The sequence below is a fragment of the Meleagris gallopavo genome, chromosome 10 (genome assembly GCF_000146605.3).
Source record: "Meleagris gallopavo isolate NT-WF06-2002-E0010 breed Aviagen turkey brand Nicholas breeding stock chromosome 10, Turkey_5.1, whole genome shotgun sequence".
Lineage (NCBI taxonomy): Eukaryota > Metazoa > Chordata > Aves > Galliformes > Phasianidae > Meleagris > Meleagris gallopavo.
This window is the reverse complement of record NC_015020.2, coordinates 15,717,646-15,732,874: the sequence shown is the minus strand read 5'-3', so window position 1 is coordinate 15,732,874 and position 15,229 is coordinate 15,717,646. Positions and strand designations below refer to the sequence as shown.

Here is a 15,229-nt window from a genome sequence, read left to right as displayed (position 1 = left end):
ACTATCAAACATAAATGAAAATGAAGTGCTGCAGGAAAACTCATTTCCCTTTAAGTCCTGCATATAAAGCATGTGAAGTTGCACGGGGCTTATTTACTTCTTAAACTGCATGTTCAAAAGCCCTGGTCCTCTTTGGTTGTTAGCATCTCTGCCACTTTTTGCTCAATTTACTAACTAGCCAGATTACATATCATTGTAATTACACTCTAAGAATCTTCTTTAGTTTCCAGTACTCTGTATTCTACCTTGATTGCAAGACCTGCTCAGAAGTATTCTCAGCATGTGCTTTATCACCAAGGCTTTGTACAAAAGGAGATCTGAAGCAGTGCTGATATGCTCTATTCCCAGATTTATAACAGTGGCCTGTTCAACAAAATGAAGTACTAGTCCACATTCCTTTCCAGTTCTCCATGAAGTGCTGGGAAAAGGTACCTTGAATATGAATCCAAGACAAAGAAATACCCCTCTGCTGTCAGAAACCAAGTGCCTAACTTTCTCTGAGAGTGGAGAAGTCATAGCCCTCCTCTTTTTCCAGTTGTCACTAAGGAAACTCCTCCCTCAATTGAAAATATTCATTTTTCTGGATCCTCCTTCATGCACTTTTCTCTCCCTATACACTGCAAACGAGGCTGAAATACTTCGCCGTAGAACTGCAGTTTGAAACGTGTGCTGAAAAGTTAGGTCCTAGAAGTCCAACTCAGTGTTAGAGGTTTCTCTCTGCAAACTTAATCTGGAGTGTAAATCCACCTAGAGTTGCATGGCTTCTGTTTTTAGAACTGCCACAGAACTCACTTCAGAAGAGTGAATTCTGGGGGGAGTTCTGGCAAGAAGTTTCTCCCCAATCCTTTAGAGGCTCAGTTTTGATATCGCCTGAATTAGAAAGTGTAGTTCTCTTATCCTGCTAGCAGTAATCCAAAACATTCACTGAAGACAACTTCTTTCTTTTGGAAATACAAATGTCATCTATTACGTATGTAGTTGACTTTCAAAGAGTGCTTATAAACATAACCAACTCAGCACAGAAACCATCAGTTGAGCTAGTTCTACAGTTACATGAATGGTGCCAGCTTACAGAACAGACCCTACAAAAACTCCTCTGATAACTTCAGAAATGTTTTTTTCCAGATTAAGTACATGTTTTCTCGAGGACACAGGAAGTTTGGTGCACCAATTAGATTTACTGACAGGAACGCTTCACACGTAAAAGACAGTTATGTTGAATGTACTTCCTACCAAGACCAATCTTTCAGTATAAAAGTGCTTGAAAAACATGTGGCTGCACAAATGGTTCCCAAAGTAAGAGAATCTAGTACTCAGACACAATGGTAAGTGTGGGAAATACTTATCAGTTTACTTATTAAGCTATTAACTGCTTCTGATTTCACTTAAAGTTATGCAAATTAACACCTCTGGACTTGCTCAGTTATAAATTAAGAGAACAGAACTGGATGCTGCTCCATCTTCTTTCACTTTTTCAAAGACATCCCAGAAAAACTGAATATACTCTGCTTTTAATTTTACACATGACATGGGTTTCTGTCTTTAAGGTTTGTCTTCAAAATAAACGTACACATGCTCATATTCAAAATTATTCCACTTGGTTAGGACCTATCCAAAAAATGCAGCCACACAGTATTTTCCTAGACAGCTGTCAAATGAAGAGAAAGAAGAGATTCTGTCATCTGAGAAGCTGAAACAATTTCTCACATCAGCATGTTTAAGGTAAAGCTACTGCCGTTATACATCTAAAAGGAAATACTGTAAAATGAAAGCGTGTGAAGACAGAACTAGTCTGTATGGACCACCAATCTGGTTAAATACTGAACATTTTTTACCTAGATAGTTTCTCTTGCTTATTATTATAATATTATCAAATATTACCTTGATATTTGTTTCTATTAAGATGAGCATTCAATCTATACCATATTAATTTGAATGATAGCTTAGTATAACTTTGACCTGTTACAGTTGGTAGCAATAAATCTTTTCAAACAAACTGCAAAGCCAGTCTTCAAACTGCCCACTCGAACAAAAAGCTTATGCAGAAGAGCAAAGATGCTGTCCTACAGCCCTTAGTCATGGGACAAGTCCCACTTAGTCATGACTTTTGCACAAGGATTAGACAATTTTGCTGTACTTGAGATATACAGAACTGGAGTTAAATTCTTCTTAAATTCTTTCCCATATTTTGAATGGGAAAGAATTTGTGATGTGTCACTGAAGATTTCATTTTTTTCAGTAACATGATCCAAATTGCTTGGAAAAACAAAGCTGTGTATTTTGTGACTCTATGTTGAGTTATCATATCTGGATTCTTGAAAATGTTAACTGTCCTTTCACAAAACAGAATGGAAATTGCACTGCAGCAAAATGAAATTATGAATGCTTTTTCTGATGACTGGAAAGCCCTGGGAGACGACATGAGTGGCAAGTCAGACATTTGTTTTAAAGCGTACCAAACATTTACAGATCTACACTATCTCAAGGACAAAAGCATTAGCTGCATTTGTTGGCATCCAACCATCTATGGTAATGATTGAGTCTTGAATGATATGTATTATATGACAGATGTAAAAATATGCATCTTTCATAAAGTCAACAGGATTTAAATAGTAATACTAAATTAAAAAAAAACAACTTACTCTGTATGCCCATCTACACTGCACACTGTACTTAGAGCCAGTATTGCTGCCTGCGTAGGAAATTAATTCAACTACAAAATATTTGATTTTACGATGGATGATCAAGACTGCATGCCTGTCATATGACTTTTGGTTCAATATTACACCATTAAGGAGCAGAAGGAAAAAAGTAGATGTTTATCCTGATCCTTATCAGCAACAACAAAAATATAAATATATGTGGGTTTTTTTTTGTTTGTTTGTTTTTCTCATCGGTTTCTCAGGGATAAAGAAGTCACTTACCATAAGTAACGGTATGTTGGAATTTGATTTGTTTCCGAAAAAGTTTGCTTTCTCTCTCAATCAGGGATTATAGCAGAGTCAGCAATAAAACGTCCCTCCAAAGAAGAGAGAACTAAGCTGCTGCATGACTCAGTAATTATTTTCTGGAGCTTTTTTGATCCTATCCACCCTCAGGTATATAATGAAGACTTTTACATACTCCAAATGTTCATTTAAAAAGAGGAAATGTGACTGCATTTCTTAACTATTTGTTCTTCCTTCTTCTCAGTTAATATTAGAGTGTCTTGATGACATTTACTGCTTTCAGTTCAGCCCAACTGATCCAAATATTATAGCTGGTGGCTGCTTCAGTGGACAGGTATTAATTTTGCTTAAGCGTAAGATTATTTCTGTCTTTTCTTACAGTATAAAAAGATTGAAAAGATGTACTCAACATTTGGAATAACTGTCACAAAAAATATCAGTCTCAAGAATTCAGAACTCAAACAACAGAATTAATCATTTCTATGAATAGGAAAGTTTTCTCTTCAATTTTACAGCTGACAGAGAGTTTATAGTTCCTGGTATTTTTCTTGTGAAATAAATGATAGAAATTCTGCTATGTTCTGATTATTCCTAAATTGAGCCAGTACTTCAAGATGGTTGTTTGCAGTACATCAAAATATGCTAAAAATCAAAGTATGTCAAACTGTGCAGGCTTTTTTTCTCTTCGTTGTTGACATAAGTATAGCCGTTCAACTTATGGCATCATATTAAAGAGGCAGTATTTTCAGAGTCTTCATAAGTTCTAGTACAGAGAGTGAATTTCTTATTTGTACCCCAGGAAAAAAAAAAAAAAAAATGAATTGTAATTTGGAAAAAAAAAAGTGAGCATTAATACAAAGAATGAAATAATATTCTCCTTTCTCCTTGTAGGTTGTACTCTGGGATATTTCTCAATATGAAGAAAAACTGCAAAATGCTAAAAGCGTTGCTGTTGGAATGAAAAAGACGGTTGTTAATATGAATAATGTTTCTGTTCTAAGTCTACTGGAGAATGATGATATGTCTGAGGTAAAGAGAGGGAAACTTAGAATACAGGTTAGAGGGAAAAATGAGTGAAGGTACCCTGGCTCTTCGCAGTGAGAAAGTAGGTAGGATAAGAAACCTGATGAGTTCATGAAATAAACCCACTATCACAACAGCATTTCTATATTATTAGTGGAGCTTAACAGCTTTACTGTATTCTGTGCAGACCTCAGCTTCAATATGAATGGGCAGCAACATTTACTCAACTCTTGCCTGTCAAATATGCATAGCATTTGTTCCTAAAAGCTAAAAATAGTTATGAAAATGCGTGGGTATAAAAATGATAGCTTGGAAGACAAAAAGCAGACTTCAGGGGAAGTCAACTATAGAAGGGAGAGACATAAAAGCAGAGAAGGAACTAATAACTTAATTGGATGCGTGTCCCTGGAGGCACGTTGGAATTCTTTTCAGAGCTTCATATCCAAAGACCTGATTCAAGGCTTTCTGTTTTCAGAAGGTTCTGTATCAGACCTTAGTGAAATTTTATAGGCTGTTCTGAAATAGACAAAGAAGCATTATCAGTATATAATCATTTTCTTGGACAAGTTTACTATTTAATTTTGAAAATACACAAAGACATTTCTTTTTAAACATTTCCAGCTGTTATTTATGGAGGATGATGAGAGTGATAAAGGGCAAATTTCAGTGAGACATTGCACATCCTCCTCCATACACCAAAGCCATGAAAAAAGGATAACAGATATACATTGGCTGCCAGATTATTTTGAGGTGAGTTTTATTTTTTTTCCCCTTTTTTACTGTTTTCAGAGATCATCGTATAAACTCAAGATAAAATGATAAAAAGTTGAATTATTTGGAACAGAGCTCACTATTTCTGACTACATTTTAAAATGTTAATTAACCGGGTGCCACTTCTGTTCATTATGCTTTACAGCTGTTCTGTATCCTCAACCTGATATGATTCTGTCATTACAGGAAAAAAAATATCTATAGTTTTACTCAAAATCTAGTACAGAATTATAAGATTTCTGTATTTAAATTATGTTGAATTTCAAGTGATATTTCACCTGAAGTACATGTGTAGAACTCCTTAACCGTTATTATAACTGCAAGTTCCTAAGTTCTAATTTTCAAACCTTACCCAAGCCTAAGTGACTCAAATTCTAGATCATTTTACATCTTGAGGCATTTACTTAGAGCATGATTTTCATCCTCTCATTTTCCTCTCCCCTTTAATTGTTGTTATTTTTAGATCAACCGAGTGGGTGAGACTTTTGAAAACAGAGCTGGAATTTGCGTGCAGCTTGTAACCTGCTCCCCTGATAGGTACATGCAATACATAATTTACGAGACGCCTTCCAGCTTCCTTTGGAAAGCTTCACGAAGCACACCCCATGATACTGGTACACCTCTGGATTCCTGTCAGCCTGGCCTACAGAGCTGAAGTTCTGTACACAGAAATCAGGCACATCAGGTTCTTGACCAGTGAAGCCTTTTGCAGCAATGATATTAAGGGCTCGTTATCTGAACAGCCTCGCGCATACACTTGTACATTTTGTCTGTATCTTAAGTAGAACTGGCCACACAAATACACACCACCACAGTTATGTCTTCTTTGCATGAGTCCCCTAGGATTGTGAGAATCTCAGGCAAAATGTTGTCAAAGATCTTTAGGCCACAGAAATACTGTGAAATATATTTAAGCTCAGAGACTTAGCTGGAGAAGTAGTTATGTATTAATTTCTTGGGGATTAAATAATCATGAAGGTTATGAAGAAATGTGCGAGATGGGCAAGGGAACAATGCAAAAAGTGGAAATTCATGTTTAGCTTTTATGATGGCAAAGGGTTTATGCCCTGTATTTGCTAGTTACTACAAAAGGAGGTCAGTACCAGGAGAGCAAGATTTGTTAATGATACAGAGTTACTTTTCCTACTCAAAATCAGAAGACTTCAAAGAATGAGGTGAAAAGACCGATTGATTGCAAACAGAACTGTCTGTAACTGTAAAACTAGTAATGCACATGGAAGAAATTGTTTTAAACTACTCACACAATGGGGGCTCCACCTTAATAGCATGCACTCAAAAAGCAGGGTAGTCACTGTAACAGCATTCTTGAAGAGCATGGGCACCTCTGCAACTCCTGTCAGCAAAGCAAAGAAAGATGTCCATGATGAGCCAGCTTATTATTGCCTGGGCAGATTCTGTGAAAGTATACCCAGAGTAGCACAACAAGAACAATTACTGGGCTGAAAAACCTGATGACATGACAAATTCAAGAAAACAGTGCCGGTTGTCTTCAGTGCCAGCGAATAGGCACACAGTGACAGAAATGAGTTTCTATAAGAATTACTACGTTATCCTACAGCTATAGGGTGCTGTTCAATTCTCTGAGCTTCTGAGTAGAGACCATAGTCAGAGACAGAATATTGACTTAGATTAGCTAAGAGAACATTTCCTGTATTTCCAGGCTGTATTAAGATGCATCTGCTACTACAGTAGGTTATACTCACCAGAGCTGCATAGCAGTCTCAGGATCTGATCCAGGAGTAGATTTCAGCTCTCAAACCACTCCTTAACTATGGAGGGCTGAGGTATTCATACAGGTCACAGATAAGAAAATTTCACACAAGCAGTTCCAGTAACTTTTCATAAGCAAATTGTGAATGCCATTTGGCTGTCCTGGTGGAGTTATAACTGATAAAATGATGAATAAATGAATGTAAGCCACCATTTACAAAAGAAGCGATTAAGTAATTAGCATTTATTAGCCTGCATTTGAGAGTTCTGTTGCTACATAAAGTTTGAAGATGAAGGAGTAAGAAAACATTTGTAAAACACAAGAAAAATTGCACCTGACTTTGCAAGTAAAACAGAGAATAGTAACATACAGTTATTTTGCAGCTTAATATTATTTTGGGATATTCGAGACACCAAACTTCCCACCAAGCATTCATCTGAGAAAGTAAAAGAAGAAAACAGTTTCAATATGCTCCCTGAAGTTTCAGATACCTCTAATGATCCAGATCTCATCTGGAAACCTCTCATGAAGGTATTGCACAAAAATACGGAACAGAAAAACCAAGCTAAATTGTACATATGGCCTGAGCCCCGTGGGAACTTGTACTTTTGCTTCCCAGCCCTTTAAAATTTCCCCTAGAACTGCAACTTTTTCCTGTGGATTTACTCCTAATTATGAAACACTCCAAAGTTACTCTGAAAGTTCTATAAAATGTATTTTGAGAAGCTAGCTCATAAACAGCAGAGTGATTGCTTCTTAAAAACTGCAGCATTGCAAAAGCAGATGCAGTAATAGCATATATTGCTGTCAGCCTTTTCATTCTACCTATCTCAGTGTCCCAAACTGTGAAACAGTTACAATCAACAGAATTACTGGCAATCCAACAGTCACTCTGATTGAAATAGTCGTAGGACATATTTGGTTGGTTGGTTGGTTTTATTTGTGTATGGCTTAGTGGTTTCTTGTGTTTGGGCGGGGTGGGAGGGTGGAGTTTTTTTCTTTTTAATTGCAGCAGGGGATGGGGAAGGAGGAAGGGGCTGAAGATAAAGGAAATTACAAAAAAAAAAAACAAAAACAAAAAAAAACCTGTTGGCCCTGACCTGTTCTGCCCAGAATAGTTGCAGCTGGTACAGATGTTGAGAAAGCATAACCACTGGAGCTGTTTGTTGTTGCTGTTGTTAGAAACACAGAAAAAGTCACGCAGGAAAAAGTTAACATGAAGAACTGCAAATTTACATCTCTGTACTTACAAATGAGGAGGCAAATGCTTTTTGTGGAGTCTTACAAACATGCTGTAGACTGAAAACACGTCTTCCATTACAGCAGAAAGTAGCGAAGCCTTGTAGGTACAAAAGATCAAAGATCTGAGAAAATAAGTTATCAGATGATCAGATGCATTTCTTTTTTCCTGAACAGATAAGCTTGTGCGACAACGAAGAAGAAAACAATGTGAAATGCAGTCTCACCAAAATTAGTCTACAGGAACAGCATTATCATTACAAAATCACAGGTAATATTTTTATTACATCTATTAGGAAAAATGTTTTTAATGAGTTTGTATTTTAGTCTATGCATACTGTAAGCTAAGAAAAAAAATGTCCATAGCTGAGCACAGCTGGAGAAAAATGTTTCTTAAATACTGATAACTCAAAGTGCAATATACAAACTATGACTATATAAAAAGAGCTGTTCCATATCCACAGTTTGAGATAGGGACGTACTACCAATCCCTCTCCAAAGCTGGCATGCTGACACACCGCCTGAGACCAACCACCTGCCAGAGAGGTTTCTCACACCAACCAGCACCTTCTCAACAACTGGGCTGCTCCTGTGCTGACTGAGGGAAATGGCCCATTCCAGCATTCCTATCAGCCACAGGCCCAGCAACAGGGCAAGATTGCCCAGGGAAGCTGTTAGACTGCCAATAGAGCTGCAGTCCGGAAGGCTTTCTTCATCTCCATTCTTGAAACTCCCCTCCAGACAAAGGAATTGATTAATTTGGTAACTTTTGGTGTATAATAAAAAGAGGTTTCTGTATTGTTTCCCAGATAAGGAGCAATCTCCGCACAAGTCGCAAGTGCATGTCAAAGAAAGCCCACGTGCACAGATGAGCATTTCTTCAAATAAAACTCTGAATGTGCTGGAGAATATCTCCAATACCTTCTTTGTTGGAACTGAAGTAAGTTAAAATAGTAGGCTACTATAGAAATGTTAATCAAAAGATCTCAAAGACCGAACAATTAAATCATAGATTTTCCACAAATGATTGCACTTGCATGTTTTCTTTGGGCGTTAACTAAAAGGATCATTCTGGACATACTGAGTTTTTCTCCAATTTCAATGCATTTAGCTGTGTGCTTAAAATAAAAATAGAAGCCCATATTTCATAAACTACAAACCCTTACTTCAAGAATAGTTAGAAGACGCTTCCAAAACACCTTGAACTTATCTACCTGCCATCAGAAAAAAAACAAACTGTACTGCCTTATTGCGAGTCTTTTTTTTTTTTTAAAGCGTGTCCACAAACGTCAAATGAAAATTACAGTTTCCTTCAAAACTTATTTTTATGCATAGAAATCCCACCTACTCATAGCCCTCTACATATCCTGCACACCAAAACACTTTTCCCACTTTTGAGTATATATGAAAATGAATATTTGTCTTCTAGCTGCTTTTCTTGTTTCTGCCACCCTTTCCCCAAATACTTGGGTACCCAGTTCTGCAGGAAAGGCTGCCTATATACATCAGGATAAGAGAAACTTTTTTGACAAAAAAATAAAAAAAAAAAAGATCGTGATTCAAAATTCATGCTTTTTGGTCATGGGTTGCGAACTTCTGTTTTAATTTACCCAGAACAAATTTAATAATGGTTATAATGAAGCTTTAAAATAAGCCACCTTGCTGTACACTGTCAAATCCTTACGTTAACATTTACATGATTTTTCTGGCATCACAGGATGGAGAAATTATTTATTCTGACTGGGAAATGAAGACCAGTAGTAACGAGGAAAAAATAGCTAGTAAGTTCAAGTTTCTCAATATCTGTTTAAACCATAATATCCTGCTAATTTTAAAATATTTGCAACTACACTCTGTATTTTTAAGGTTCTCACTAATCTATTCCTAAAAGTCTATCTCACTGAAGATATCTGGATTCAGCAGTACAATGCTCAAGGTAGTATGCAGTTCAGCTGTTATGGCAGAACAGCAAACTAGCCAGTGTAATAGATTCATCATGTTGGCATAAACCATGGAAGTCATGCTTCATGGTAACTAGATTTGCAGTAATTCCAACACCTGGCGGGCAAGAGAAGCTTCTATCTTTGAATACTACCCCATATTTCCCTTTATGCATTTCTCATTGTGAAATACCACTAGTTACAAGAAACTGTATTTTCTCATTCCTTCAGGTAAGAAGTACTCCATCCACAAAGAAGCTGTGAACACTGTACAGAGATCTCCATTTTTTAAAGACATCGTTCTCAGTGTTGGAGGCTGGAATTTTGCCATTTGGAAAGAAGGTGTTACAGTAAGTTACTTTAAAACATCTGTAAAATAATTAATAAAGATAAATGAGATAACTAGAATAACAGCCTCACAGACTATTTTCAAAACTGTTTGTTAATCATAAGGCTTGACAGCTTAGAAATAAAGTGTAAAAAAGCTTTTACTTTTACTTCACATCAGAAAAGCTGTTCTAGAAATGGCTTTGTAAACTTGCAAATGGCAGAAAGAATGCCCAACATTCTTTAGTACCATCTTTGTAAAAGCCAGTTTCTCAACAAGTTAGTACTGCTGCAGGGCAAACTGAGCAACAAGTGTACTAAGCAGATCTGAAGAATTCTTACGTAGGATGCAATCCTTTCAATAGCCAAAGACGTAAAAGCAGAATTTTTTTTGTTTTGTTTTTGTTACAGTTCCTGCTTAATAGGATCCAGGCTAGCTGCACATCTCAAGGCCATAGATTTTAACAGCAGAAAGATTACCTTCATAGACTGGAAGGGAGATGTCAGGGTTGCTTTTAACCTCCCCCACTTCTACAAGCAGAAAGTGGCACTGAGCCTGCCACTTGTATTACTTTATAATAGAATCATTTAAATATCGAATGGTCATGAATGTTTGAAGTAGTGAATGGATATTACTGATTGATCATTGCATCTTTTCTTGGTTTTCAAATATCTGACTATATTAAGAATGGACCAATCCTCCAGTCAAACTGCACAGCGCAAAGATACACTGCAGGACATTGGTCCTTAACGAGGCCAGGAGTTTTCTACATTGCCACAGATGATGGAAATATAGATATTTGGGACTTACTGAAGGAAACTCACAAGCCATCTCATAGCCAGAACATCTCTAAATCAATGATTACTTGCATCAGCCCCCAGATCGCCTCGCGTAAGTTGATGGTGACAATACTTAGCTGTGCTTTACTTCATGTTTGTAAAATGGCCCATTTCTGCAAAACTCGCTGATCTTGCTGCATATTATCTTATATAAAACAGAGGTACTTTATTCCAGTAGTTTAGCATTATATTTTCTAGGGAAGCTGATGCATCATATTCTTAGTATGTTAAACTTATTAAGAAGGCATAAAGTAACTGACCATTTCTTTTTAAATTTAAAAAGAACCTTTGAAAAAATATAAATTTTCAGGAGAATTTCACTTGTTAAGAAAGTAGGAGATCAATAAAGCTTTTTACTGCAGTCAAGAATAATCTAAAAAGACCCCAACAAAACCATTTGTAGTTCTCCGTTACCCATATTAAGGGATAGATCCCATATCAGAATAGAGACATTTCATGTTTAAGTAGAATGTGTTGCTGTTGGAATTTAGATTTTTATACATTTTTGTTAAATACCTTCCAGCAAAGCAGCAATTTCTAGCTGTTTCTGATGATTCTGGAGTACTGCATGTTTTAGAAATCCGTCGAACATTATGCCACCCATCCAACAACGAGGTTGGTAACAGTTTTCGTTTATCTCTGTGACACGTTATCCTGAAAACTCCAACATGGAGGTAGGAAAAAAATTCTCTTCCATCAGTGGGCACTGATGAATTTGAGACTGATAGGCCATATTGTCCAAAGGTCACTCACAGGAAAGCTGGCTCTGCCCAGTTCCCATAAGAGGTACCTAAAGGAAGTCTAAAGGACAGTTAGCAGAATTCCACAGTTCTAACCTACCTACTTCATGCAGCAAAGCGTTTGACATTTTTTGCCATGTGCATTAAATGACACTTGATTTCATACATGAAAATAATGTTTTGCAGTGCAGAGCAACGTAAAAACGCTCAGTTTCTCTTTCTTTACACCTTCTTGACTATATTAGCTCCCTCCCCCCTCCCCCCCCGTAAGTTTGGCACAAATTTGAATATCTGGTTCCAGGTTAATTGAATTACATTTTGCCAACTATTACTAATGTTATCACTCAATCATTCTGTTCTCAAGCTGGGACTGTCAGAACCAAAGGGCTCTAAAAACAAGTTTTCATTTGTCCTTATTTCCACATCATTTTCAGTTGTTTTTCCCTTCTTACCTTCCAGCCAAAGAGTATGCTAACATCTTCATCTCACCGAGACACTAGTCTTCTACCTGGTTTGTTATTTTTATGTCCCAAAACTTTCTCATCTTATCCTTATTCTAAATCTGCCACATATGCATTTTTACATACAACCCACAAAGGTAGCAGTGCAACACCAGGTGAGCAGTAAAACCTCTCAAAAGTAAGGTAAAAGCAAACTAAGTGCTACAGCATGAGGAAAAGCATTGCTTCTGCCCAAATTGCTATGCGTTTTGGACCTACACAATTTAGGGCATAGAATCACTAGTCCAGAAACAATAACTAACACTTAAATTAGTCATTCTAGCTGAAGCATTCACCTCAGAATACTGAGTTATTGAAAAGGCTAATGGAAACTGACACTAATAAATATTGTATGTTGTAATACTGAAGCATTGGGTGAGGGTGGGTTTATTGTTCTTAGAGACTATACTATACTTCAGATGCCTGAAGGATGACCAGTTCGGAATCAGTATCATAAAAGTGATTTAATCTTACTTGTATTTGTACTCAAAATTAATTGGTTTCAATCCATGTGGTTTTTGATATAAATTATTTGGATAAATAGGGATCTCTAATCCTAAAAGAGATGAACAGCTAATATCATTCAGATCCACAGCAGTAATTCTAGTAACAAGACTTATTACTGTGTTAACAGCAGGCCAACATACTCAATTACTTTGAGAAAAGGGTCCAGTGCCTGAAAAATCACAAAAAAGACCAAGAGTTTGAAACCAAAGAGAATGCAAATGGAGCTGGAGACAGAGATGGAACAAACAGTAAGTTACAGTTGGAGTTAAGCGAATTTCCTTTATTTCCTTAGATCTTTAAAATGCACTCATTTTCACTCTGCTGAATTTCACACAGAATTTTCAAGAACAGCTGCTAAATCTGACAGCGTGATTTCCCTCTCCTTGAGTGGGAAGAGGCAAAAGTATGGAACACCAGGAGCACATATTCAAACTATGACTGGCACAACGTCACAGCAAAAGCATCACAGAATGGCCTGGGTTGAAAAGGATATCAAAGATCATCTAGTTTTAACCCCCCTGCCATGGGCAGGGTCACCAACCACTAGACCAGGCTGCCCAGAGCCACATCCAGCCCTGCCTTGAATTCCTGTAGGGATGGGGCATCCACAACCTCCTTGGGCAACCTGTTCCAGTGAATCACCGCCCTCTGAGTGAAGAACTTCCTCCTAACATCTAACCTAAACCTCCCCTGTCTCAGTTTAAAACCATTCACCCTTGTCCTATCACTATCCACCCTTTTAAACAGTCATTCCCCTTCCTGTTTGAGATAGGCTTTGAGGAGTCATAAAGAGAGGAAATTATCCCAATTACTTCCAATAAACAGATCCCCCTTTCAAAGACCTGAACCACTGTATACTACATCACTCGATAAACACACAGTCTGAACTCAGTACTGTTTTGAAGTAGTATGTTTCATCAATTCTGGATGGCTAATCGCATTTTAACCCTCTCTGTCCTTTTCTTTTATCATCCTCAAATGTATTCACTAGAGATTTCTCTAAAGTCTATTTCTTTCCAATACTTACCATAAAAATGTATAGAATCAAGAATATATTACACGTCATTATCTGCTACGCGTGTGATGCGAAAGTCTTTTAGGACATTTCCCATTACCTTAGATGGCGACTTCTCTGTACGACCAGTGGTAAGGAGAGTCCTTTCCCCTTGCAGGCTCTTCAGTGATCAGTTATAAGTTAAATGAACCCTTCAATAAAGTTTATAATAGTCTTTGCAGACGCAGAAACACTTTGTCCAAGTAATTGCATATAGCTAATAGCATAACCATAAGACCCCATATTCTTTCTTGTAAGTATGGGCTGAACTGATTGTGCTGGAAGATATTCTGAAAGAATCTACAAGTCCAGAGAATGATTTTGTCCCTCTTGTGGAACACAGCCAGTTGTGCAAAAGGAGTCAGCAAGGGTCATTAACACAATTTCTCAGGGAAACAGCAAGTTTCTACAGACTTGTCTGTGAGGTCTTACTGAAGATTTATTGTGTACTGAACAAGAGTTAAGACACAGAGGAATAAACTAAGTGAGCAAAATTTTACTGACTTCGCTCAGTTGGTTAAAATTCCTATACTACAAGTACACACCCTTTCATAAGCAGATAGTTTGTCAGAAGATTCTCAGCTGACCTTCATCGCTTCTAACCTCTGCTCAACTGGGTGAAGAGCTTCTGCTTCCAACTTCAAGTTAGCAGTTGCTTACCTGAGGTTCCACAATACTCTTCTTCCCTGTACCTCAGTACTGTGCGTACGTATATATATATACCTATGTAATCCCCTTTCTTAGGCAGCATCACTGTACCGCCTCATTCCTCTATTACAAATAAGTTTTCTGATTCGGAATGTACAAACTTTAATACTATCGTGATACTTACACCGTTCTGATCATCAATTTACTATTCTAATTTTTATCTTTACAGATTAATGCCTTCCAGTTTCTCCTGACAGCTTTATCAAGAACCTGGAAATGAGGTAAAATGGGCCCTCGCTGTCAGGCCTCTTGTTGCAGATTTGTCTGTCTAAGCTCAAGGCCAATGCTGATATGCAGCCATATAATCTTTTACAAAGATTATAGGCTCAGCAAGAAATGAGAAAAGCCTGTACGTGGGTGGAACTGGATGCCTTTCACCTTCAAGCAACAGAAGAAGAAGAACTTGGTGTAAAATTCTGGTACAAAGCTTAAGATGTCAAATACATGCTTACCTTTTTCTAAATAGTAAAAGATTTCAAAAAAAAAATCAAGAACATATTTCAAAATTCTTCAAAAATCCTAATATCAGTGGAGCTTATCGCAGCAGAGAAAACAAAGGAGGGAGAGGCAAGCATAATGCCCTTCCACAAGTTTAAATGCAAAACACCTCTTCTGGGATATTACGTAGAGTGCAAATACCTTTAGACTGAGGTGCACTGGGGAATCGTGCTATCAAGATTAAGAAGGCCTAAGGCAAATAAAGAGCTCTACGGTATGACAAAGTTCAGCAGTATTAAAAAGATAGGATTACTATGATGAATTAGCTCAGAAATTAGATTGTAAAAGAAAGTACCTAAGCTCTTCACATATTTACAGAACCCTGGGTTCACACAGAAAAGCAATACTGGTAATGTGAATACCTCCAAGTCCCAGATTCCATCTTCTATGGGCTCTCAGTCA

General features: G+C 37.2%; 1 protein-coding gene across 5 annotated transcripts in view; it reads left to right on the top strand.

Annotated features, from left to right (window-relative positions):
- The window catches only part of WDR63 (WD repeat domain 63), a 25,014-nt gene extending 10,220 nt beyond the window's left edge, over positions 1–14,794 (top strand). For 4 of the 5 annotated variants that reach the window (XM_019618668.1, XM_019618666.1, XM_010715965.2 and 1 more), the window contains exons 9-25: positions 1,126–1,325; positions 1,606–1,722; positions 2,348–2,529; positions 2,989–3,098; positions 3,193–3,282; positions 3,840–3,977; positions 4,593–4,721; positions 5,206–5,279; positions 6,858–7,005; positions 7,891–7,984; positions 8,523–8,653; positions 9,431–9,494; positions 9,885–10,003; positions 10,668–10,872; positions 11,344–11,435; positions 12,695–12,815; positions 14,499–14,794. In XM_019618668.1, the coding sequence (XP_019474213.1) occupies positions 1,126–1,325; positions 1,606–1,722; positions 2,348–2,529; positions 2,989–3,098; positions 3,193–3,282; positions 3,840–3,977; positions 4,593–4,721; positions 5,206–5,279; positions 6,858–7,005; positions 7,891–7,984; positions 8,523–8,653; positions 9,431–9,494; positions 9,885–10,003; positions 10,668–10,872; positions 11,344–11,435; positions 12,695–12,815; positions 14,499–14,503 (2,019 nt within the window). In that variant the 3' untranslated portion in view covers positions 14,504–14,794. The remainder of the gene's footprint in view (positions 1–1,125; positions 1,326–1,605; positions 1,723–2,347; positions 2,530–2,988; positions 3,099–3,192; positions 3,283–3,839; positions 3,978–4,592; positions 4,722–5,205; positions 5,280–6,857; positions 7,006–7,890; positions 7,985–8,522; positions 8,654–9,430; positions 9,495–9,884; positions 10,004–10,667; positions 10,873–11,343; positions 11,436–12,694; positions 12,816–14,498) is intronic. The other variant, XM_019618667.1, reaches the window with a different exon arrangement.
- Positions 14,795–15,229: the final 435 nt, after the last annotated feature.